At 37.6% G+C, this 23354-nt stretch overlaps 1 protein-coding gene across 1 annotated transcript in view; it reads left to right on the forward strand.

The window, feature by feature from the left end:
• The window catches only part of adgrv1 (adhesion G protein-coupled receptor V1), a 139956-nt gene that overhangs the window by 35177 nt on the left and 81425 nt on the right, over positions 1–23354 (forward strand). The window contains 30 exon segments of the mRNA XM_042724629.1: positions 1459–1639; positions 1728–1891; positions 1988–2111; positions 3669–3929; positions 5033–5159; positions 5322–5539; positions 5902–6645; positions 10906–11279; positions 12142–12318; positions 12754–12934; positions 13024–13217; positions 13788–13917; positions 14107–14190; positions 14923–15062; positions 16006–16615; positions 16727–16942; positions 17267–17482; positions 17590–17834; positions 17908–18089; positions 18172–18980; positions 19288–19497; positions 20262–20392; positions 20509–20608; positions 21058–21237; positions 21319–21482; positions 21641–21728; positions 22369–22447; positions 22559–22697; positions 22788–22929; positions 23012–23277. Of these exon segments, the coding sequence (XP_042580563.1) occupies positions 1459–1639; positions 1728–1891; positions 1988–2111; positions 3669–3929; positions 5033–5159; positions 5322–5539; positions 5902–6645; positions 10906–11279; positions 12142–12318; positions 12754–12934; positions 13024–13217; positions 13788–13917; positions 14107–14190; positions 14923–15062; positions 16006–16615; positions 16727–16942; positions 17267–17482; positions 17590–17834; positions 17908–18089; positions 18172–18980; positions 19288–19497; positions 20262–20392; positions 20509–20608; positions 21058–21237; positions 21319–21482; positions 21641–21728; positions 22369–22447; positions 22559–22697; positions 22788–22929; positions 23012–23277 (6876 nt within the window).

Genomic DNA, 23354 nt, shown 5'->3' on the forward strand with positions numbered 1-23354 from the left:
TCACTAGGCTACACAATCATGGGGAAGACTGCTGATCTGACAGTTGTTCATAAGACAATAATTGATACCCTTCACAAGGAGGGTAAGCCACAAACATTCATTGCCAAAGAAGCTGGCTGTTCACAGAGTGCTGTATCCAAGCAGGTTAACAGAAAGTTGAGTGGAAGGAAAAAGTGTGGAAGAAAAAGATGCACAAACAACCGAGAGAACCGCAGTCTTATGATGATTGTCAAGAAAAATCGATTCAAGAATTTGAGTGAACTTCACAAGGAATGGACTGAGGCTGGGGTCAAGGCATCAAGAGCCACCACACACAGACGTGTCAAGGAATTTAGCTACAGTTTTCATATTCCTCTTATTAAGCCACTCCTGAACCACAGACAATGTCAGAGACGACTTACCTGGGCTGAGGAGAAGAAGAACTGGACTGTTGCCCAGTGGTCCAAAGTCCTCTATTCAGATGAGAGCAAGTTTTGTATTTTATTTGTAAACCAAGGTCCTAGAGTCTGGAGGAAGGGTGGAGAAGCTCATAGCCCAAGTCTCTTGAAGTCCAGTGTTAAGTTTCCACAGTCTGTGATGATTTGGGGTGCAATGTCATCTGCTGGTGTTGGTCCATTGTGTGTTTTGAAAACCAAAGTCACTGCACCCGTTTACCAAGAAATTTTGGAGCACTTCATGCTTCCTTCTGCTGACCAGCTTTTTGAAGAGGTTGATTTCATTTTCCAGCAGGATTTGGTACCTGCCCACACTGCCAAAAGCACCAAAAGTTGGTTAAATGAGCATGGTGTTGGTGTACTTGACTGGCCAGCAAACTCACCAGACCTGAACCCATTAGAGAATCTATGGGGTATTGTCAAGAGGAAAATGAGAAACAAGAGACCAAAAAATGCAGATGAGCTGAAGTGCCACTGTCAAAGAAACCTGGGCTTCCATACCACCTCAGCAGTACCCCAAACTGATCACCTCCATGCCACGCCGAATTAGGCAGTAATTAAAGCAAAAGGGGCCCCTACCAAGTATTGAGTACTGTACATGTACAGTAAATGAACATACTTTCCAGAAGGCCACCAATTCACTAATTTTTTTAAAAAAAATTTATTGGTCTTATGAAGTATTCTAATTTGTTGAGATTTTATAAAATGTGAGCCAAAATCATCACAATTAAAAGAACCAAAGACTTAAACTACTTCAGTCTGTGTGCACTGAATTTATTTAATACACAAGTTTCACAATTTGAGTTGAATTACTGAAATAAATGAACTTTTCCACGACATTCTAATTTATTGAGATGCACCTGTATGTCCTCTAATTAAATGACCCTGTGTTACATATAAGTTGATCTGCATAGTTCCTTACTTCCCTTAATTTTAGGATTCCTTCAACACTTCACAAATGTTTGGAAATTCAAAATGTAAGTAAACCTGACTTCTAAAAGATTGTCTGATGTTTTGTCTTCAGCTAGATGAGACGTTCTCAGTGGTCCTTAGTAGCCACAGCACGCCAGCTAGTCGTCTTGGGAACCGAAGGCAGGTCAACATTACCGTGCGTAAGAGTGATGACCCATTTGGGGTCATTGAGTTCATTCAGCCTGGTTTACACTTCGCCATCAATGAAAGCAAAGCCATGGATACTCAGTCAGGTACGGAGATCTATAAGCTACAGCTCCTGGTCACTTAACTTTCTTTACTTTTAAAATCTGTTTAAAATAACATCATTATGTATAATAGCATCCTACGCCATTGGGAGAAGCAGGGGTAGGTTTGGGAATGTGTCAGTCTTCTGGATTCTTGAGCCAACCTATTTGGGAGACATCAACCCAGTGCAGGGTGAGATTGTCTTTGCTGAAGGGGAGTATCTGAAGAACCTCACCCTATTTTCTATGCCAGATGAGGTAAGCTTCAGCAGTTCATAATATCATAAGTAGATACTTATGTTTAAAGGAGAAGCATATCTGTAGTGCAGATTCATTTTTTTTTTTTTAATGCAGATCCCAGAGAAAACTGAAAATTTCACCATCACCCTTCTGAAAACATCCGGTGGAGCAAGACTAGGAAACATTCTCAGTGCAAGCTTAAGCATTCGTGAGAATGATGATCCAATATATTTTGCCGGTATGTTTGTCATTCAATACAGTGTACATGTTCATACAATGGAGCCTGTTTCTGCCTCTGAGTTAAATATATATATATATATATATATATATATATATATATATATATATATATATATATCAGCAATAAAGTAATAAAGTTAGGGTTGTACCCGACCATGGAGTTACATAGTCGAATTGGAATTTTCTAATCTTGCCGATAGTTGACTGATAGTCGAATCATATGTTTGGGGGCGGGGCATAATACATAACCAAGAGACAGTCATAATTACTGACATTAACACACAGGGAAAATTAGCAACGGACACCTTGCAGATACAAAAATTATGTTTTATGTTTTGATTAAAAGATAGTTAATATTAAATGTCAGCGAAACCCTAAGAATTCACAACATTTTTTACAATAGTGCTCTCATTATAACATTATGTATATGACAGTAGTTATTAATGTTCTGCATTTCTGTTTTGAGCTGTGTGCACTGAAGGTGACCAGTAGAATGAAGCATTTGATAGCAGGTTTTTAATCAATGGGATTTAACTCATCATTTATCTCATATAGAATACGCTTCGTTATTTATACAACATAACGTTAATATTACGACTTATAGGCTATCTGCACAAAATACCTGAATGCACATGAAAGTCTCTGCACGGCTCTGAATGAGCTCCTTTTGTGGACACGTTCTTCATGCAACGATGTGCAGAAACACGGCAACTAAACTCAAAAAATTCACAGCGTTTTATTATAATAGCGTTCTCATTATATTGTTATGTTTATGACAGTCCCAGTCATAGTTATTAATATTCTGCATTGTTGTTTGTACTGCTCGTGCTGCGCGCTGAAGAGATAATCACCATAGTACTACAATGAAGCACTTTACTGCAGCGCAACTCAACCAAATGCATCTTATATGAGATAAATAATATATACAGGATATATCTGTAAACTGGCTGAAAAGCTTTTAAATCACTTGTACCCTACCTGATCGATCTTGCTGTGTCAATTTGAGTCTTTGAAAGATTCAAATCCCTGCCTCCAAGATGCTCTTCTCTCGGTCACGGATTATGGAAAGTAAAACTTAAATCTGTAGGGGTGGTTGGATTTATTCACACACATTAAAATATTTATTTAAAACTTCTTTCTTTTCAGGTTATTATTTAGAGCATTATCTTAATAGGCTGTATATTAACTTACTGGTTAGAAAACCAGTAGTTCTATGTGAAATCAGACATTTGAGCACACCCATATAACCAATATGGCATGATCATAACCCTTCAGTGAATATTCGACTGTGAGATTGGTGGTCCAATCAGGCTCCTCCTATCGAAGCATCGAATCTTGACTATTCGGGGTCTCCCCTAAATAAAGTCATAGTGTGACATATAATTTTATATTGTGGGATATAAATCAACAGTTTTGAGAAAGTAATGTTATATTTATGAGATATAAAGCCACAATTATGAGAAACTGTTCAAAAGATTGGGGACTGATATAGCTGCTCACTGTAACAATATTAAAATAATTTTGAAAATTGTTCTTCATTTGTAATGTTTTCTAGAGCCTGTGGTTCAGAGGGTGCAAGAAGGGGGCGTGGCCAATTTCACCATTCTTCGAGCTGGGCCTGCTAACTTTATCACCACAGTGAAGTATCGTTTTGAGTATGGTGACGCATCACCGGGAGACTTCACTCCACTTAGTAATGACTCAATGTTGGTCTTTGATTTTGGAGAGTGGATGAACAACATATCGGTTGCGGTGGTAGATGACAACATACCAGAGACAGATGAACCCTTCTACATAGTTCTCTTCAATACCACAGGTTTGTCACATCCTCAGCTTTCAATTAACAATAGATTCAGAGCATTTTATGTTGCAAAGTTTTGGTCCCTTTCAACATGCATTGACTTTTGCTTTGTGCTGCATTATTTTTGGGTGACTTCTTTTGCCAGCCCTTCAAATCCCCAACTTCTAATTGTCTGTTTTGCCCAATTAGCTTCATTAAATTCCCACTCCGTGAGACAAATAATGCTCTTCAGCTCTGCTCTGTAGAAGCAATAAATCCACCCCGTTAAACATTTGTTTTGATTTGCACAGTGCTCTGTTGATTGGCCTCGACTCTCAAAAGCCCTCTCTAATCCTTGTATTGTGGAACACGCACACATTCATGAAAAGGGCTGGGTGACTGTAGAAAGTTAATTACAAACTGTCCTTCTGCAGATCACAAAGAAAACCCACAAAGAGTTTTCTGTCTGGAGGCTTTACCACTTGCCCTGTGGGGTTGTGTTCAAATACATGTTGGGTGTTATTACAATGTAAAACTGAGCTTTTGAGAGCATAATATGATTGCCATGGTTAGCTTGTACCAGTTACAACAGTGTTTCTTGTAGAATGATGTTTAGCATTACAGTTACAATGTGTGAATGTTAAACAAATGTGCTGCCACAAATTTGAAAGCACAAGCATTTGCACAAATTGTTTGTTTTCTTCATTATAATTCTTGTTGGATTTATGCATGATTTAATTTTTATCATGATAATTTAGTTGCACACTTATTTGCAACACTTTTATGGCATTTTTAATGTAATTCTGTAATGATATATATATATATATATATATATATATATATATATATATATATATATATATATATATATATATATATATATATATATATATATATGGTTGCTGAAAATTCAGCTTTGATATCACAGAAATAAATTGCATTTTAAATTAGAAAACATTTTAAATTGAAGTAACATTTCACTTTTATTTATTGAAGTAATATGTATATTGTTATTGTATTAAATGAATGCAGCCATAGTAAGCATAAAATACTTAAAAAAAATTAATAAATAAATAAACCTTGAGAGACTATGAGAGTGATGCTGTACTTTATGTGTGTTTGTATATGGGTCTTGTCAGGTGATGCAGTGGTATATGGTCGAGACACTGCTACAGTGGTGATTGAGGCCAATGACGATGCTAATGGGATATTCTTTCTGGATTCCACTCAGAAACCAGTGGAGGAGGGGAGAACCAATAACTTTTAGTGAGTCTCCAATTCTCTAATCTCTAATATACAGCTGAACCAGATGTAAATCTCACAGCACAGATTGATTTTGATTCAAATAATACAACACTGCCTTTTAGCATTTGAAGAAGTATTTATGTTCTACTCTCTGCGAAATAATGTTTCCTTCTGTGTCTCCAGTGTTCTTCGAGACAGAGGACACTTTGGAAATGTCACAGTATACTGGCAGCTGTTTGCCAACGACACCCCTCTTGAACCTCACCAAGAATTTCTGAACACATCTGGTTCTATAGTATTTCATACAGGGGAGAAGACAAAACCTATTGTTCTTGAAGCCATCTCAGACAAGCTCCCAGAGTTCAATGAGTTTTATGAGCTCAGACTTACCAACGTCTCAGGTAAAGTCAATATCAGCAGTCAATCTTTTAGTTTTATTGTTTATTATTTTAAAGGCCCCATGAAAGTATTTTTTTCTGGGAAAATGGACCCAAAATTTTGATACAATCATGCGCTACACAATTTGTTGTCAAATCAAATGTCCCAGAATGCCCCTCCCCATTATATCACCTGTAATCAACTAAATATCAAACTGTTCAATACTGTTCAATACATAACTAAAACCTATCAGTTATTTAAAAAAAATTGAGATGATGCCTTTGAAAAATCCTGCACACTTTTCCAGTGAAGCTGCACTTGTTCCATGAGGTCTTTAAGTTTTATAGTTATTCTATATCTACTACATTTCAAATGTTGTCTTTAGGTGGCTATCCTGGTGAAGGAGGAAAGTTGGCAGAGAAATACCTCAATGCATCTGTTCTCATTCCCTTCAATGACGACCCATTTGGAGTTTTCACTATTGCCCCTGAGAGTCTGGAGCGTGAGGTAGCCGAGGACATCTTGTCAATCAACGATATGTTTGATGTCACATCCTTCACCATACTTCGTCAGCAAGGGACATTTGGAGATGTGCGTGTGGCCTGGGAAATCCTGTCAGGAGTTTTCCCACATGGTCTCCCGCCCATGGAAGACCTGATATTGATGGCTTCCTTTCCTCAGGCTGTAGAGCTCCAACCACATGCCAGGAGACGCCATGCAGGCACCGATGCATTCTTCTTCTCTGGACTTCCTGGAGCTTATGGATCCATCAGTGCAGAAACCCATCTGCAGGTTCCACAGAACCTGGCTAACTTTACCCTGTCAGCCTGGCTGATGCCCAGGCCTAATACAGATGGATTTATTGTCTCTAAAGGCAATGGGAATGGAACTATCTATTATGGAGTTCAGGTCCAGACTAATGAATCCCACGTTACTGTTATGCTTCATTACACAACTGTAGGATCTAACAGCACACAGGTGGCGCGAGCTACTGCAACTAAATTTGTAGAGGATAATACATGGGTCCATGTGGTCATCGCTGTGGATGATGGAATTATTGAGTTTTATCTGGATGGGAGCCCAATCCCTGGGGGGATAAAGAGTCTAAAAGGAGAAGCCATTGTAAACGGTGAGTAAAGCTTGTATTTTTTTAAAACAAAGTAAATGTGGGCTGTATATTTCATTATTTCAATTATCTAAAAAATATTATGAATGTGTAAATTAATTTATATAATATATTTATAATGTATAATTATGTATAAAGTAACATAATTTACAATTAACAAAATTATAAAGAATACATTATAATTGTTATAATTAATATAACTATTATATTTATTATTATTATTACAAATTATAATTCTATATATAAATGGCAGTGTCTTTTATGCTCATCAAGGCTGTATTTATTTGATCAAAAATAAATAAAAAAACATTAATATTTTGAAATATTAATGCAATTTCAAATACTTCTTTCCTATTTTAATATACTTTAAAAAATTATTTGTTTCTGTGACGCAGCGCTGAATTTTCATCAGCCATTACTCCAGTCTTAACTGTCACATGATCCTTCAGAAATCATTCTGTTATCCTTATTTTTTAATACCAGTCTTGAAACTGTTATGCTGCTTAATTTTTTTTTTATTACAAGTCCCAAAAAATATTATTATTATTATTATTATTATGATATTTTTTTCTTTGATGAATAAAAAGTGAAAATGAATAAAACACACAAATTCTATTTTGAATAAACACAGTTCTTTTTAAAATTTTATTTATCAAAGTATCCTGAAAAAGTATTACAGGTCCCAAAAAAACATTAAGCATCACAACTGTTTCCCACACTGATTATAAATCAGCATATTAGAATGATTTCTGAAAATTCATGTGACACTGAAGACTGGACTAATCTCCCGTGCAAAGGCAAAAGACCGTACCTTCGATTTTTGTCGCAAACGAGTTGTTGATATTTTTGGGACATTCAAGACATCCTTTATTATGTGTATAAGTATCTTGAGTCAATTTTTTTTTTTTTTTTTTTTGAGAAAATAATGGGTCGTCTCAACCGTAACTTCGAAAAGCCCCAGAGAAACCAAGGAAGAACACCGTATAACACCAGTTACGGCACTTTCACTTTGTTTGGAATGCTCAAATTAAGTTACAGCATTCTGCCTTTGTTTAGCCGCGCATTAATATGAAGTTACGGTGCCGGTTTGGAGTTATATGGTGTTCTGCCTTTGTTTTACTGTCCATTAAAGTTGGCTGCATTTTAATTACGGTGTAGACAAACGAATTAGATAGATAGAGATCTACCAAACAGCTCCATATAACAAAGCACTGTAAAGACAAGATACCTTGGCAGCAATATGTAATCAGGAATAACCTTCAAAGATTTTTTTTTTCTTTTTGTAATGCAGATTATTCACCAGGCTGTCACTTCTAGTTTGACGCGTGTGGACATGAATGCCGTAGCTAGCATGATCAATCATAAAATCAGTTCGCAATTCGCAATTAAATCCATATCCTACCTTTTCTTGTAACCTGATAAAATCAATTCATGGCAATGAATGTCACCAGAGAACTTTAATCCACAAGCATTCTGAGCATTATTCCCACTTGTTGGCGTTCACATCAACCCACAAGTCGCTCTTTTAGGTTAGGCTATTTCATAAAAGTCAATATAAAAGCAATTATGCTGTCTAGCATTCTTTTATGTTACTGAGCATAGCAAATAAATTGGTATCCACTCATGTTTAACTTGCTTGTTACGGTAAAAAAAAAAAAAAAAAAAAAAACATTAATACAGTCACATTACTGCATGCAATAGCCTATATGAGACAGTCCATGATCACTAGGTTTTATACAGGTGTTACTATAAAGATATTGTAAATGGTGATCAGCAACCAAATATTGATAATGTGGAAGTTACTGCCTTTTGCCATGGTGTGACTTCTACCATGGCCGAGAAGGGCAAAATTTGCATTTGCATTTGTAATTTGTTATTTTGTTTTCATAATTGTAATCTGTTTTGCCCTTCTCGGCCACCGTAGACTTCTCATGTTTTGCAGACAATGCAAAGGCAGAGTGCATTAACTTCAAAATAGGGGTATTACAAAATAGGGGTATTCCATTACTAAAACATCTCATTGTTAAATTTCCAGTTTCCTACCTATAATTAATTTGGCTGGACGAGTAAAAACTTTAAAGTCGTTTTTCTCAGTTTCACACTCTAGCGAGTTAAGGTCTTTTGCCTTTGTAGGGCAAGAATTGAGCTTTGCTTTAAAGGAATAAATTATATTTTAAAGTGTATCAAAATAGAAAGCTGTTATTTTAAATTGCAAAATTTATTTTTTTTCTGTATTGATGAGCATAGAAAACTTATTTAAAAAACATTTTTTAAAAATCTTACTGATCCTAAAGTTTTGAATGGCAGTGTATTGACTCAGTTAACTGACTCAGTGTAATTGACTCATTTTTTATAAAATGTATATAAAGTAGATAATTTACTTGTGTCTGAGTATATCCTACTAATGCCACCCTTATTTTATGTCTTTATCAAAATCAGTCTCATCATTTCACATCATTTGCATCAAAGGCTTTTTTGAATTTATTGTAGCACCGCACATTTTAGCATTTTAACAACTGCACTACAAATTAGGAAACCACCACTGCTATAATTCTTCATTTGGAGTTCTGCTTAAAAACAAATTCCTCATGCTTGTGTTGGTCAAGCAATGAGATGTGGTTCTACACCTATTCTTGTGGCCCATATATAGTCTAGTGAGAGCCCTATGCCATTGTTTAGCTTTTCACAGGAATATATGCTTGACCGAACATTGAGCTGCTGGACATTGTTAGCAGCACATAAAGGCAGCCTGCGTAGTCTCTCTCTCTCTTTCTCTCTCTCTCTCTCTCTCTCTCTCTCTCTCTCTTTCTCTCTCTAACACACACACTGAAAACAATAGAGCCCCTACTAAGACTTCTCTGACATTTTTTATACCATCTTCTACTGAATGTACACATATGGATATCTGAGATTGTTTCTGAATGTCAGCATTACTGGTGAATACGGCCTTTGTTAAATGTTCTTGTTTGGACTCCATGAAGCGTGTTTCCTCAATTTGTACAGTTGTGTGCCTTTGAATGTCTCTCTGGTGATCAGGAGGTTACTGCTTTAAGCTGGTGTACACAACGAGGATGAACTCTTCCAATTTCCTTATTCCAATTTCACCGCTGTCACATTTCTCTTGTTTCTCCTCATATAATGAGTTATCATGGCCCAATAGGAAGTCTATGTCTATGGTGATTGGAAAGGACACAGATATGTCCCTACATTGTATTTCTCCAAAGACATTTGACTGTGTTGTTAGCTGGGTCAGACAGTACTCGCTTGAATACACTGGTTTGAGCACAGTACTGTTTCTTAGCCTCACTGTGTGTTCTTTTTCAGTGCTGCATTATAGATTATGCACATTTATGATGCAACTTGATTTATTTTGCTTCGTAAATCCTTAGTGAGTTTTATTGCTCATTCTAACCCTTAACCTTGGCAGATAACTCACCCATCACCAGTTGTGTTAGCGATATACAGTAAGTGATCCCTCAAATTGCAGGTCTTACTGAGGTGTGCTTGTTTTCTAAATAAACAAACTTAAAGAGGAAAAGTGAGATTGACCTTTGACCAGTAAGCAGCCATCTAGTAAAATGCTCTATCGTTGCATAGAAACCCCCTCAAACCCCCTCAGAAAAACACATTAGCTACCTCATATTAACAATGTGGCAACCACCTAAAACCCTTTAGCATGGTTCTCTACAGACACTATTGCATGAATGAAATGTGATGCAATAAACCCAAACATTTTTGAGATTTTATTTTATTACACATTGGTATAAGTAAAATTATTCTTTACTTTGCTTTTATATATATATATATATATATATATATATATTTTTTTTTTTTTTTTTCTTATTGAGGAGGTGTGTTATTACTTTAAGTTCAAACTTCTTACTTTCACCTGGTGAAAAGGAAAAGAAAAAAATCCTTTAGACTTAAATTGAAAGACAAACCTGAACTAAATTTAGGGACAAAGCTTTTTTGACATTTACCAGTAAACAGTCACCTAGAAAACTACTCAGAACACCCTAGCTTTGCTTAGAAACACCTTAGCTACCACGCATTAACCTACTGTACAATGCTTTAGTGTCAAACACCTCTCATGTTATCTTCAGAAATCCATCCATCTGAAGCACACTCAGGTAACATTCAATCACAAGATCTTCTGGGGTTTAAACATGCAGCCATTGGGGTTGCAAGCCCAGATGTTTACCCAAAAAAGCCACCCCATCCATCCATCCATCCTAATGCCTTGCACTGAATTCTTCCATACAGATGCTGCACCTATTAGGATCGGTTCCAACCCAGATGGTGAACAGCGCTTCACTGGTCTTCTACAAGACCTCCGGCTGTACTCCAGCTGGCTCAACCGCTCCGAGATTCATGAGCTCCACAACCAACCAGCCAAAAACGACCTTCGCAATGTGTCAGGATACCTGACATACAGGCAGGAGGAGAAACTGAAGTCATTTTTAGTCGAAGTACGTGATGATCAAGAAGAGGAGGGTGAGGAGATTTTCTACCTACAGCTGGTGGCTGTTCAAGGTGGAGCCTGTCTGCCGATGCCTAGACCTACTGCCATCCTCAGGGTCATGAAGAGTGATAATGCCAATGGACTTTTTGGCTTTACTGGTCCTTGTATACCAGAGGTAGGTGCAAAAAAATCTTTTTACATAATTATATTATGCTTGTGAGTTTTTTATTTTCTTTTAAAACCAAAGATAAAGCAATGTCACTGTTTGACATAAATACATAACTCCTATGCAAATGCAAATGCTAAAACTCTAAGTCTCATAACAAGAACTAATTCTGACTATGCAAAACATAGATTTCTAGGGGTAACATCCAGTGAGAAATCTGTAATGTTGCCTTACAGATAGCCTTCTGACCAGCACAATTAAGGTCTAATGAGTTAACATCTAACCATATTATTTGATTAAGTACCCAAGTTGCTTCTTTGTCAGTGTTTGGTTAACCTTCCCTCCGAAAGTACGTAATGTGACCCCTAGTTGTGAGACCATGTCTTCATGTATATTTAATATGTCTTCACGCCTGGATGGATGGAGCATGCATTCTTCTCTTCAAGAAGATTGGATGCATGGCATCTCCAATGACTTGTTCGATTAACAAGACAGATGGTCAGTGAATTCCTTTAGAGGAGGACCTCTCAACTACTGACAGAAAAGACACAGTAGCACGTGCTTGCTCTTATGCTCTCATCAAATAGAAACAAGACTAAGCAGAAAAAGGAAAGCGGACATTTATTAACTAATTTCCTTACTATTTAACCAATTACATGAAATGTAAAGATTATAAACTGTGTTTAATGATCATGTTTCTCAAAATTGTCAAAAATACATCTGTTTCTTAGTTAGAGTTTATAACATTTCAGCCAAACAACATCAAATACTCTGAATGGTTTAAAATAATTTTGTCCTGAAATTAGTATTTTTTTTTGTGTGTGTGTGTGCTATTGTTGGTTTACAATGACCTTTATCCTTTCTTTATCAGATATCTGAGGAAGGCTCGATGATCTCCTGTGTAGTGGAGCGCACACGTGGCGCTCTGGATCACGTCTATGTAAACTACACCGTCACTCAGGTTGATTCACTCGCAGACTCGTCAAATGCCTCTGACTTTGCCAATGTTACAGGCTCCATCCATTTCCTGCCAGGCCAGCGCTCTGAGGTAACAGGATCAACCTGTCAAGCAGTTATTATTAATGACCACAGGACCACCAATTAAGGGGGAACATTATAATATTGCCATTAATGTGTAATGGCTGGACATCTGCAAGTACATGCCATTGCATTACATCTGTTCGCATGATGACTGTATATGTTTAAAGACAGAAATAAAATTTTAATTACGAACAAAACATAAGTAACAATGTATTAAAACAATATGGAGTTAGAAATTTACTTGTTGTAAATAAAAAAGTTTGCAATGATGAATATAGTTGATGTCTTAATATTTTTTTAATTAACATTCAAACTGTAAATGTATATGGCTCCATCTAGTGGTGGCTTTAACCACTTTGATTAATTGACAGTGTATATTCGCTAAGTAATGGTAAAGCCTCACTCATAAATGCCTTTATATTTGATTTCTCTTGTCTCCTAGGTTTTAAACCTGCTGGTTCTAAATGATGACCTGCCTGAGGTTGATGAGCACTTCCGGGTTAGGCTGGTGTCAGCTGAATCAAGTGATGGAAAACCAGGTTCCACTCCTACCAGTGGAGCCAGCATTGACCCAAACAATGCCATCAACAATATTACAGTCAAAGCCAGCGATCATCCATATGGTAAATTGTTATACTTGCCATTTTTAGATTCATTCTTTCATTTATGCTGCCAGATAGTCATAGTTGACTGGTTATTAATGTAATTTCAGGCCTACTGCAATTTCAAACTACCCCAGTGCCTGTGGGTATGATCAGACCCGCACTAGAGGAGGCCCATGTGACTGTTCAAGAAGAGGTTGGTGTGGTCAGTCTGCTGGTGGCCAGAGCACAAGGACTGCTGGGAAGGGTGATGGTGGGCTATCGTACGTCTCCTTTCACAGCTGCTGGTTCAGAGGACTATGAGGTACCAACAGTTCCTATAAGGTCCTATGAGACTATGAGATACCAACAGTTGAACATCTTTTTGGGGGGGTTAAACATTTTAAGTTTAAGTAAAATTTAGGACCAGTTTCTTTGTTTACTCAGTATTTCATTTATTTTTTTAAAGAAATTTATACTTTTATTCAGCAAGAATGCAATAAATCGAAGGTGACATTCCTAATGTTTAAAAAAACAACTTTAGTTGAAGCAAATGTTTCTTGAGCACCAAATCAGCACATTTAATGATTTCTTAAGGATCATATGACACTGAAGACTGGAGTAATGGCTGTTGAAAATGCAGTCTTGCTATTACAGGAATAAATTCAAATTAAATTGAAAATATACTAAAATTAGAAATCTGTAGTTTTAAATTGTAATAATATTTCACCATATTAATGTTATTGACCTCAAGGTTTTGAACAATGTGTATATGTTTTTGGTCTTTGCTCTCTTATGCAGTCCAGCAATAAGAGTCATTTTTCATTAACCAAGATCCCCTAATAAAATTCCTTTGTATATTAAAATGGCACAATTCCTTTCCATCTTCTGACAGGACACAGAGGGATTTCTAGACTTCTTGCCTGGCGAGAGATTTAAGTACATCAATGTGACTATTATAGACAACTCGGTCCCAGAGTTGGACAAAGTCTTCAGAGTGAACCTTTATAATCCAAATGGAGGAGGTAAGAAAACTTTGATTCTGTGTCCTTTCTTTTACTTTCTTGATTTTTCTTTCACTGTTTCCGCATGCACTGTCTCCTGTGGGCTCCATCCATGCTGTTTTTTGCATGGTAATGGAACATTCTGTGTGATTTCAAAATGTACTGTGTGTGATTCCTGTCTGCTCCTGTCTGGCTCCTGTGTGCTCCTTGTGGATCCATTTTTTGCAAGCGAAGCGAGTGGAAGTGGCGAGAGTGACATTGACTTGTTTCTTCCGTCGTTTCACTATCATCATGGTAAGATTCTTTTTCTCACAGATCTTTCTCTCACAGTTTACTTTTTCCTCATTTCCATTATTTGCTGTAATACCAGACTGGATTCTGTTTAAAAAAAAAATAAAAAATACTTGTTTGACGTTATATAAAACTAAAGTGGCTCTTAATAGTAACAAAGTTCCCTTCAGGTTGAATAAAAGAGGTTTTATTTATATTTATTATATCCCAACTGCTTGAACGGCTCCTGCTTTGGCATTTCTGAGGCACTTCATGCCCCATTATCGGTCATTTGGGCCTTGGCAGATCTTTTCAACAGAACTTCTTTAACCAATGCTAATTCGCTGCTTACTTTTTGTTTTCCTTCTTTTGTTGATTTATTGCGTAATTGAGGTCGCCCCTTACACAAACTTTATTTTGTAAGTGCTAGATTAAAAGTTGTAAAGTTTAAGAGCTGCCCATAACGGTCAAATCCTCAGTCCCTGGATTGTAGAGTTCTGCCAAGCTGTTTACATAGTTCTAAGGCCTGCGAGCAATACCAGGAAAGACGTGGGAAAAGCAAATAGCCTTTATGTTTAACGGAGGCCAATAGGGGTAAATTATGTTTTGAAAATGTCACTGTACACCTCTGTGACACTTCTTGGTGCACTTCTTTAGGGAGTCTTTAAAAGTAGTAGTAGCGGTAAAAAACGGGTCTACATATTTTCTTCTTTTATATTATGGCTTGAATAATGATAAAATTTCTTTTTGCTCTGGCTAACCTGGGCGCTGCTGCTCGTATCATTGTGACCATCGCTGCTTCTGATGAGGCTCACGGCGTCTTCCAGTTCAGTGCCGACTCTCTGACTGTGAATGGCACAGAGCCTGAGGAGGGCAGAAGTACTGTAGTACTGCAGGTCAGTCCTAGTTATAAACATGGGTCATCATCAATGTGTTTCTTTTGTCCCATGAATTTCTTTTCAAAAAGTTCTTAAAAATATATTTATACTGTATGTTAAATACATAGATAATTAGTATTATTTATTAGAAAAAAATATCAGTATATAAATATGCAAACAATATTTGGAAAAGCTAAATGAGTCATGTGGTGCAATAAATAAGTAGAAATTATACCATAGACAAGATCTTGAAAAAAAAGTTTACTGCCTTTGGGTTTTGAAAATGGCCTCTTATGCTCATTAAGGCTGCATTTAGTTGATCAAAAATACATTAAAAGTTAGTTCACCCAAAAATTAAATTTCTGTAATTAAATACTCACCCTCATGTTGTTCAAAACCCGTAAGACCTTCGTTCATTTTTAGAACACAAATTAAATTTTTTTGGATGAAATCCGAGAGCTTTCTAACCCTACATAGACAGCAACACAACTGAAATGTTCCAAGACCCAGAAGTGTAGTAAGGACATCGTTAAAACAGTCCATGTGACATCAGTTGTTCAACCATAATTTTACGAAGCTGTGAGAATACTATTTGTGCACAAAGAAAACACAATATACAACTTTATTCAACAATTCTTCTCCTCCAAATCACATCTTCTGCCATTATCAAGAGTACCTCTGCAGGTAAACAATGCATGCCTGTGATGCTGCTGATGCAGAACACTAATTAGTAACAATTCAAGTTGTTAATATTTTATTTATTTTAATGTATTTTAAAATTTATTTTGTTCTTGTGATGGCAAAGTATTCATTACTCCAGTCTTCAGTGTCTCGTGACCCTTCAGAAATATGCATTTTTAGAGTCATTAAAATAAATAAAGAATACATTTTATTGAAAACAAATTGTATAGATGAGAGAAATGTTAATGTTTAATATGATTAAGTTTCCTGTTTTTCTCAGGTGATTCGTATCTTTGGTGCTCTGTCCAATGTGACAGTGTACTGGGAGGCAGATGCTAATTCAGAGGGAGAACTTGTTTATCGATCTGGCAATGTAACCTTTGGGGTGGGCCAGACTGTTGGAAGCATCTACTTACTGATTTCCCAAGATGACATTCCAGAACTCGACAAGACCTTCAGCGTCCGCCTCACTAATGTTTCTCATGGTCGACTCGGGAAGGAAACCACTGCCACGCTGACTGTATTGGCCAGCGACGACCCTTATGGACTTTTTGTATTCTCTGACAGCAGTGCACCGATCCATGTGCCAGAAGCAAATGCTGTCATCACCCTGACCATACAGAGGAGAAAAGGCTTAATGGGAAGGGTGCGAGTGACATATCGAACATTGAGGGACACTGATGCAGCTCCATATAGCACACCGGGAGTGGGTCGGGCTAGTGCAGGGAGTGACTTTGTTCCTGTTGTGGACTCTGTGATATTCTCTGCTAATCAGAGTGAAGTAAATGTGACCCTGAGGGTACTTGATGATGAGGAACCGGAGAGAGCAGAGTCTGTGTTTTTGGAACTTGTCAGCGTCACTTTGGTTGAAGGGCTGCAACCCAGACCAGGTAAAAGTTACTTGGAAGGTGTCTTGAATTATAATCTATGAAATGTGCAAAGCATTACTGCATTAAACAAAAAGCCAGGATGTTGAGTGAAAATAACTTTTGGTTTTTCAGTCGCTCTTTCCCCTCGACTTGGCCCACGGAATGCCACAGTTGCCCAGATCATTATAGGGGCCAGCGATGATGCTTTTGGGGTGGTACAGCTGTCTTCCCCAGCAGTGAGTGTGCACGAGTACTACGTTGGACCTATAATCAATGTAACGCGTATTGGAGGGATTTTTGCTGACGTGTCTGTCAAATTCAGAGCAGTTCCATTAACCGCTAGAGTGGGTGAGTTTTAATGACAGATGTATTTCTGTTGTTATGAACATTGTTGTCGAATGTTATTTCCTCTAATATTCTAAGAAAAGAATTCTAAGAAAAATAATTTTCTATTTTAACATGGTTTAAATTGTAATGTATAAATGTGTTTTAAATTGTAATATTTCACTATATAACTGTTTTACTTATTTTTAAACAAATAAGTGCAATTTTGTGAGTTTCTATATATTAAATGTAATTAAATATTAATGGAATTAATGGAATGTCCGTTTTATATCTATATATTTCATATGTTTTTGAATCCTATCATATGTTTTTGAATGACATATATAGGTGAAGACTACAGCGTGGCCTCTTCTGATGTGGTTTTGCTGGAGGGAGAGAGTAGCAAGCCTGTCCCTATCCTCATCATCAATGATGTGGTGCCTGAACTGGAAGAGACCTTCCGAATTGAGCTTCTCAACCAGACCACAGGAGGCGCTCTTCTGGGGGACCTTACACAGGCTATCATTACCATCCTACCCTCAGATGATCCATATGGATCTTTTGGTTAGTTTTTATGAATGGCGTGCTTGTCATGGAAGTTCAGTAATGAAACATGTTCAGTGCTTTACATGGTGACAGTTTGAAGAGATGTAATGTATTTTGACGGTTAGTTTTTCAGGCTGCACCCATCACAATCGAGGAGCCAGCAGTGAATGCTTTTGAGGTGTCCCTACCCATAGTGAGGAATGCTGGAACTATAGGTTATGTGGATGTCCAATGGAGAGCCACAGTCAATGGAAGACCTGCCACTGGAGATCTGCGACCTTTGTCTGGTGAGGTCAGGTTTGCTCCTGGAGAAACCTTAAAGACACTGAAAGTTGAGGTTTTGGCTGATGATGTACCTGAAATTGAAGAGGTGAGTGTTGGTTTTTAAGCTTTGTATGGATGTATAAAACTCTATATTACTTAAGTATTTCTGTTTAATTCAGGTCATAAAGGTTGAGCTCACAGGTGCCACCAATGGTGGGAACATTGGGGCTGAGAAAGTAGTCGATATTATTGTTCCTGCCAATGACAACCCTCACGGAACCGTATACCTTGAGCAAGCAGTATACCGCATCCAGGAGCCACTGGAAGGGATCTATATTGCTAACATTACAGTTCGAAGGAGGTAATGTGCCTGTTTTTCCTCTGTCTTTAATTTTGCTTTGAATGGTATGTTATGTTGCTTTTTTGTGTGGTTTTCACTGCAGTGGTGGTAACTTTGGGATGCTGGAGATCATTTATAGCACTTCTGAAGTTGATATCGTAAGCAATGCTCTCAGTGAAAGCAGAGATTTCCTGATTTACTATGATTCTCCATTGGCTGGAGCGCCATCTAATGCCCTCCGCAGACTCATCAACATCACCACAAACACAAGCGTCCTGAATTTCTGTGCTGCGTTCTGCCTTAGAGAGCGAGCTTGCCAAGCTTTCAGCTTCACCAACGCCCCAAGAGCGAGTTGCTTTTGGGTAACGTCTGGGGCCAGACAACTGAGTCCCTCCCCACAAACCTTCACCTATTTGAAAAACACCACAGCAGCTGCTTCGCTGTTTAGCTCGCAGGCTGCTGCTGGGAGCGACTACATAACCATGACAGCTCAGACCGCAACCATGCTAGACAGATCAGGAATCGCTAACCTCACTGTACCCATCTTGACTGACTCTTTGCCAGAGGTGGATGAGAGTTTTGTGATTAAAATCCTGAGTGTTAGCTTGGTCAACATGACCGCAACTCCCAAGAACTTGCCAACGATACAGCAGCCGGACACAGCTTTGGTGACTATAGCAATGAATGGAGATGCGTTTGGAATATTTCTGCTCTACAGCATTAACCCCAATGCCACACAAGATGGTCTGTATCTCGAAGTGAGAGAGGAACCAAAAACAACAGTGCTGCTGGTCATTGAGAGGAGAGGAGGCAGTATGGGACAGGTTACAGTGGAGTGGAAGTATATTGGCGGCAGTGCCACACCCAACGCTGACTTCAATGGGACGGGGGACACCCTCATCTTCGCAGAGGGTAAGTCTTTTCATACTTTACTCTGGCGGAATGATTTACATTATGTGCCTTTGGCAGCTTAAATCAGAGATAGCGCTGCTTTGGTCTTTTTAATGCAGGGTTAAAAATGTTGATAATACCGGTTTTGTAAAAAAAATTATATAATTCGAAAAATGTATATCAATCAAGTAAATCAATATTGGTTAATTAAATAAAATAAAGGATAAATGAATATAAATCATTCTAAATAAATCAATTCTAAATGGCTAACTGAAGTCCATTATTTTTCATTTCAACATTGAAATTGCCCCCTGTCTGTGGCTTAAAGGTGATGTAAAGAAGACCCTTGAGTTTGTCATCATGGATGACATGGAAGCTGAAGACAACGAGACTTTACAGCTTGGGTTAGTGAGCACTGAGGGTGGCAGCCGTATCCTTCCCAGTTCGGACACAGTCACCATCCTCATCCTGGCCAATGACAATGCAGCTGGTGTGGTGGGCTTTCACACAGCTTCAAGATCTGTCATCGTCAGAGAGGGTCTGTGTTTTCTTGTTTTTTTCCGCTTTTACAGTTAAGGCTTGTTCACACCACGAATGAAATCCATAACACTGTGTCTACACTGGACGCGAGCAGTGCGACGCGACAAAAGACAATAGAAGAGTTTTGTCGTCTGCTGCTTTAAATGTTCAAACTCTTTCAAGCGGTGGATTCTGATTGTCCAGCAATGGTTTTATCATACATCAGTTGGAGATAATTTAATAAAATGAATATAATTCTGATTCCAACAACTTATAGTTATAGTCATCCCTGGTGTGAACGGGCTTTTAATTAAAAAAGTCATCATAATGTATTTATTCATGTAGTTTTTCAACAGGCAGAGGTGGTTTTAAGAGTAACATAATTGATTTAACTTCTGTTACGGGTATGTGCAAAAGTGTAGAGGCATTTTAAACATGTTGTAATTGGATAATTAGGCATCAGGTTGTGCTCAATAGTAACTAGTAACATAGTAATAAGATGTGATGAGAGAAGTGGGATCTGCAACAGCTGCGACACTGGGAAAGATGGTTCGTGTCACCATGCATGCATGACAGCACACGTGAATTCTATATCCCTATATAAGGAAAAGGAACTCACACACATCTCATTAATATTAGCTTCTAAATCAATTGAGGGTTATATTACTTGAAGTAAAGTTTGTTAAGGTTTTATTAAAGGCAGTATACCCAATGCAAAATCCACGTCACATTACACCAGAAAATGGTTAATAAGTAAGGTAAGAGTTTCATTGTATTCAACAGGTGAGAGTTTGTCTCTGCTGGTGGAGAGAACAGCTCCTGCTATTGGAAATGTCACAGTGGATTGGAGGATCGAAGGCCCTCGAGTCTCAATGACTTTTGCAGACACCGCGGGAACTCTGTTTTTCTCTGAGGTAATGAATGAAAAATGTTGCTTTACCATTTGAGCATTTCTTTTAAACTTTTAAACCTAACTTGTGAATTCAAAGGACAATGAGCGATTAATGTTCTGCCTCAACTTCGGTTTCAGGGAATGTTAAATAATACTATAGTGTTGAGGCTACTTGAGGATACCACACCAGAAGAAAGAGAGGAGTACAGAGTTATCCTAACAAATATACAAACCAAAGGTATTTATCAGAAACGCACATAGGAAGGAGTTCCTCAAAAGTTTAATGTACTGTATATTGCAAGTTAATCTCATGTTAACATGTTTAACAAGGCCGCTAAGATTGACTATCCGTCTTTATGAACGTATAATTTTTCTTAATATTATTTTTTAGTTTTGCTTCTCAGGTAAATTATCTTGTTTTAAGGATGTTTACATATTTTATTAAAAAAAGTCAACGTTTCAGATTGAAATTTTTTACAATGTTAGCATTAGCTATCATCTTAATGTCTTGTTAATTTGTTAATCACTTACAATCTACACTTCAGCTTTAGCATGCTCACGTTCACTTAACATTTTAAGAACACTTTAGAATTTATTTAGGTTGTGCTTATTCTGTACACAATATATTCGTTATTTTTATTTTTTTTTATTTTTTTAATAATCATGTATAATATATCATTCTCTCAGGGGTTACCCAGACAGGCATGGCAGCTCTGCGCGCTCAGGGTCGTGAAGCAGTGGTGAGCGTGGAAGCTAGTGACGAGCCATTTGGTTTGCTCAGCATTGCTCCCTCATCCTTAAAAGTAACCACAGACGAGAAAGACACCACCGTCAGGATTTACATAAACCGAGAGTTTGGTGCATCAGGTTAGCTCCGCTTGTAAAATCACTCAAACAAAGTGTTGTCCTGGAGTACGGGGATGTAAATATTGCTACTTTCCCCTACAGGTGCTGTAAATATCAGCTATGAGACTGTGCAGGGCTCTCTGCAGGACCTCAGACAGACCGAGGGAGCTCTAGCCCAGCCAGGCCAGGACTTCAGACACATCTCCAGTTCTGTGATCATGCAGGATGGACAGACATCTGTGTCCATCCCTATCACCATCTTAGATGTATGATGCTCCTGATCAAACACTGACTACATTCTTACAGTTTTCATTTAAATGTTAATGAATTAAGAATTATTTTTAGATGCTAATTAAATCTCAGGCATATTGTATTAACCATAATTAAATGAATCAAGAAACATATTTGTATTTTTCGTTAACAGGATGACATCCCTGAGCTGCAAGAGTTTTTCTTAGTCAATATAACATCAGCTGTCTTCATAACAACCCTCCCAACTGCCCCTAAACTAAGTAAGATGATTAGATAATTAAGCAGATTGATTTTGTTTGACATTATTTTTCATTTTTCTGTTAAATGAGTCACATTTAATTAGGTTTTAGGTTCTTCTTTCAATTATACTTTCTTCTTGAATCCTGTTGCATCCTTTCATAGAGATTTACTATACATTGAAAGGTAATGGTATCCACACATGTACTTGATATGCTCTAGTGCTTTGTGCTTATTGTCATATTGTCAGTGGCATTTTGTAACTAGAATCTGTGTTTGTAAGGTGTGGTGATAACTAACAATATAACTGACAGCTCAGAGCAGTATGAGCTCTATCCTTCCCAAAGACAGTCTGCGCTCCTTGCTTATAATCAGTGATTTGTGAAGACCGTGGGTAGAAGACTATTAGAGTTTTTTTAGTACATGACTATTGGTGCTGTAATAGTTGATGATTAATAACGTGGCAAATTACCTTGTTTTTTATTGTGCTTTTCCTGAAACCGAAAGCATGCTGCGATTGCCCATTATCCTAACCCTTAAACTATTTTAATTTAATTTTAATTATTCTGTAATTCTTTTTTATTTTATTTTATTTTTTTATTTTATTTTATTTTATTTTATTTTGTTTTATTTTATTTTTCTGATGTATGCCTGTCTTTCCAGATACTGAAGGCCTTGTAGCAGAGATCATCATTAATGCAAATGATGGAATCCAAGGGATTATTGGCTGGCAAAACATAGAGTATGAGTGCCTTTTCAGTCTTTTTTTTTTTTTTAACTTATGTGAACCATGGCAGCTTTCACTTTTATGCTGAGTAAAAATCTTTTGGTAATGTATGTATTTTCTCCTCAGCTTTGTGATAAATGAGACAATTGGCGTGTTAACTCTGGTGGCGTACCGTGATGCCGGGACGTATGGAAATGTGTCCCTGTTCTTCTATGCCCAGAATCTCGAGGCTCAGTTGGGTCTGGATTTCAATGCTACCCCATCAGTGAGTCACAAACACTATTTCTAGTTTTTAAATACAATTAACTATTCAGCATTTATTGTTAATAATTATTGACGATATATACCTACACAGATGATCCATTTTGTGGATGGAGAACGACACAAGCTTATCGAAGTTCAGATTTTAGATGATGCCATTCCTGAAGGAGATGAGACCTTTCAGTTAATTCTAGCAAATCCGTCGGCAGGGCTGCAGCTGGGAGAAAACACTACAGGTCTGGTGTGCTGGGAGACACTGAACATTCATGATCGTTCATGATCAGTGCCGTATAATTTTTCTCTAATGTGTTTTCACAGCTACTGTGACTATTCTGGCCAATGACGATGGCCATGGAGTCATATCCTTCAATAACAGTGAACATTTCCTGCTGAGGGAGCCCACTTCAGTGTCAGGTCTGGGGGAGAGTGTGGCCACCCTCTACATCATACGAGACCCTCCTCAGGGTGTATTTGGTACAGTAACGGTCCAGTTCACAATCACTGATGTCAATGGATCCCTGTACACTGAGGATCTCACACCTTCCTCTGGCTTCGTGGTACTTGAGGATGGAGTCAGATTCAAGGTACAATATAAAAAGATCTTACTGAGCAATGAGGATTTTATGAAATGGTTAACCAAGAATATTGACAGAACCAGGTC

Source organism: Cyprinus carpio, chromosome B5 (assembly GCF_018340385.1).
Source record: "Cyprinus carpio isolate SPL01 chromosome B5, ASM1834038v1, whole genome shotgun sequence".
Classification (NCBI taxonomy): Eukaryota; Metazoa; Chordata; class Actinopteri; order Cypriniformes; family Cyprinidae; genus Cyprinus; species Cyprinus carpio.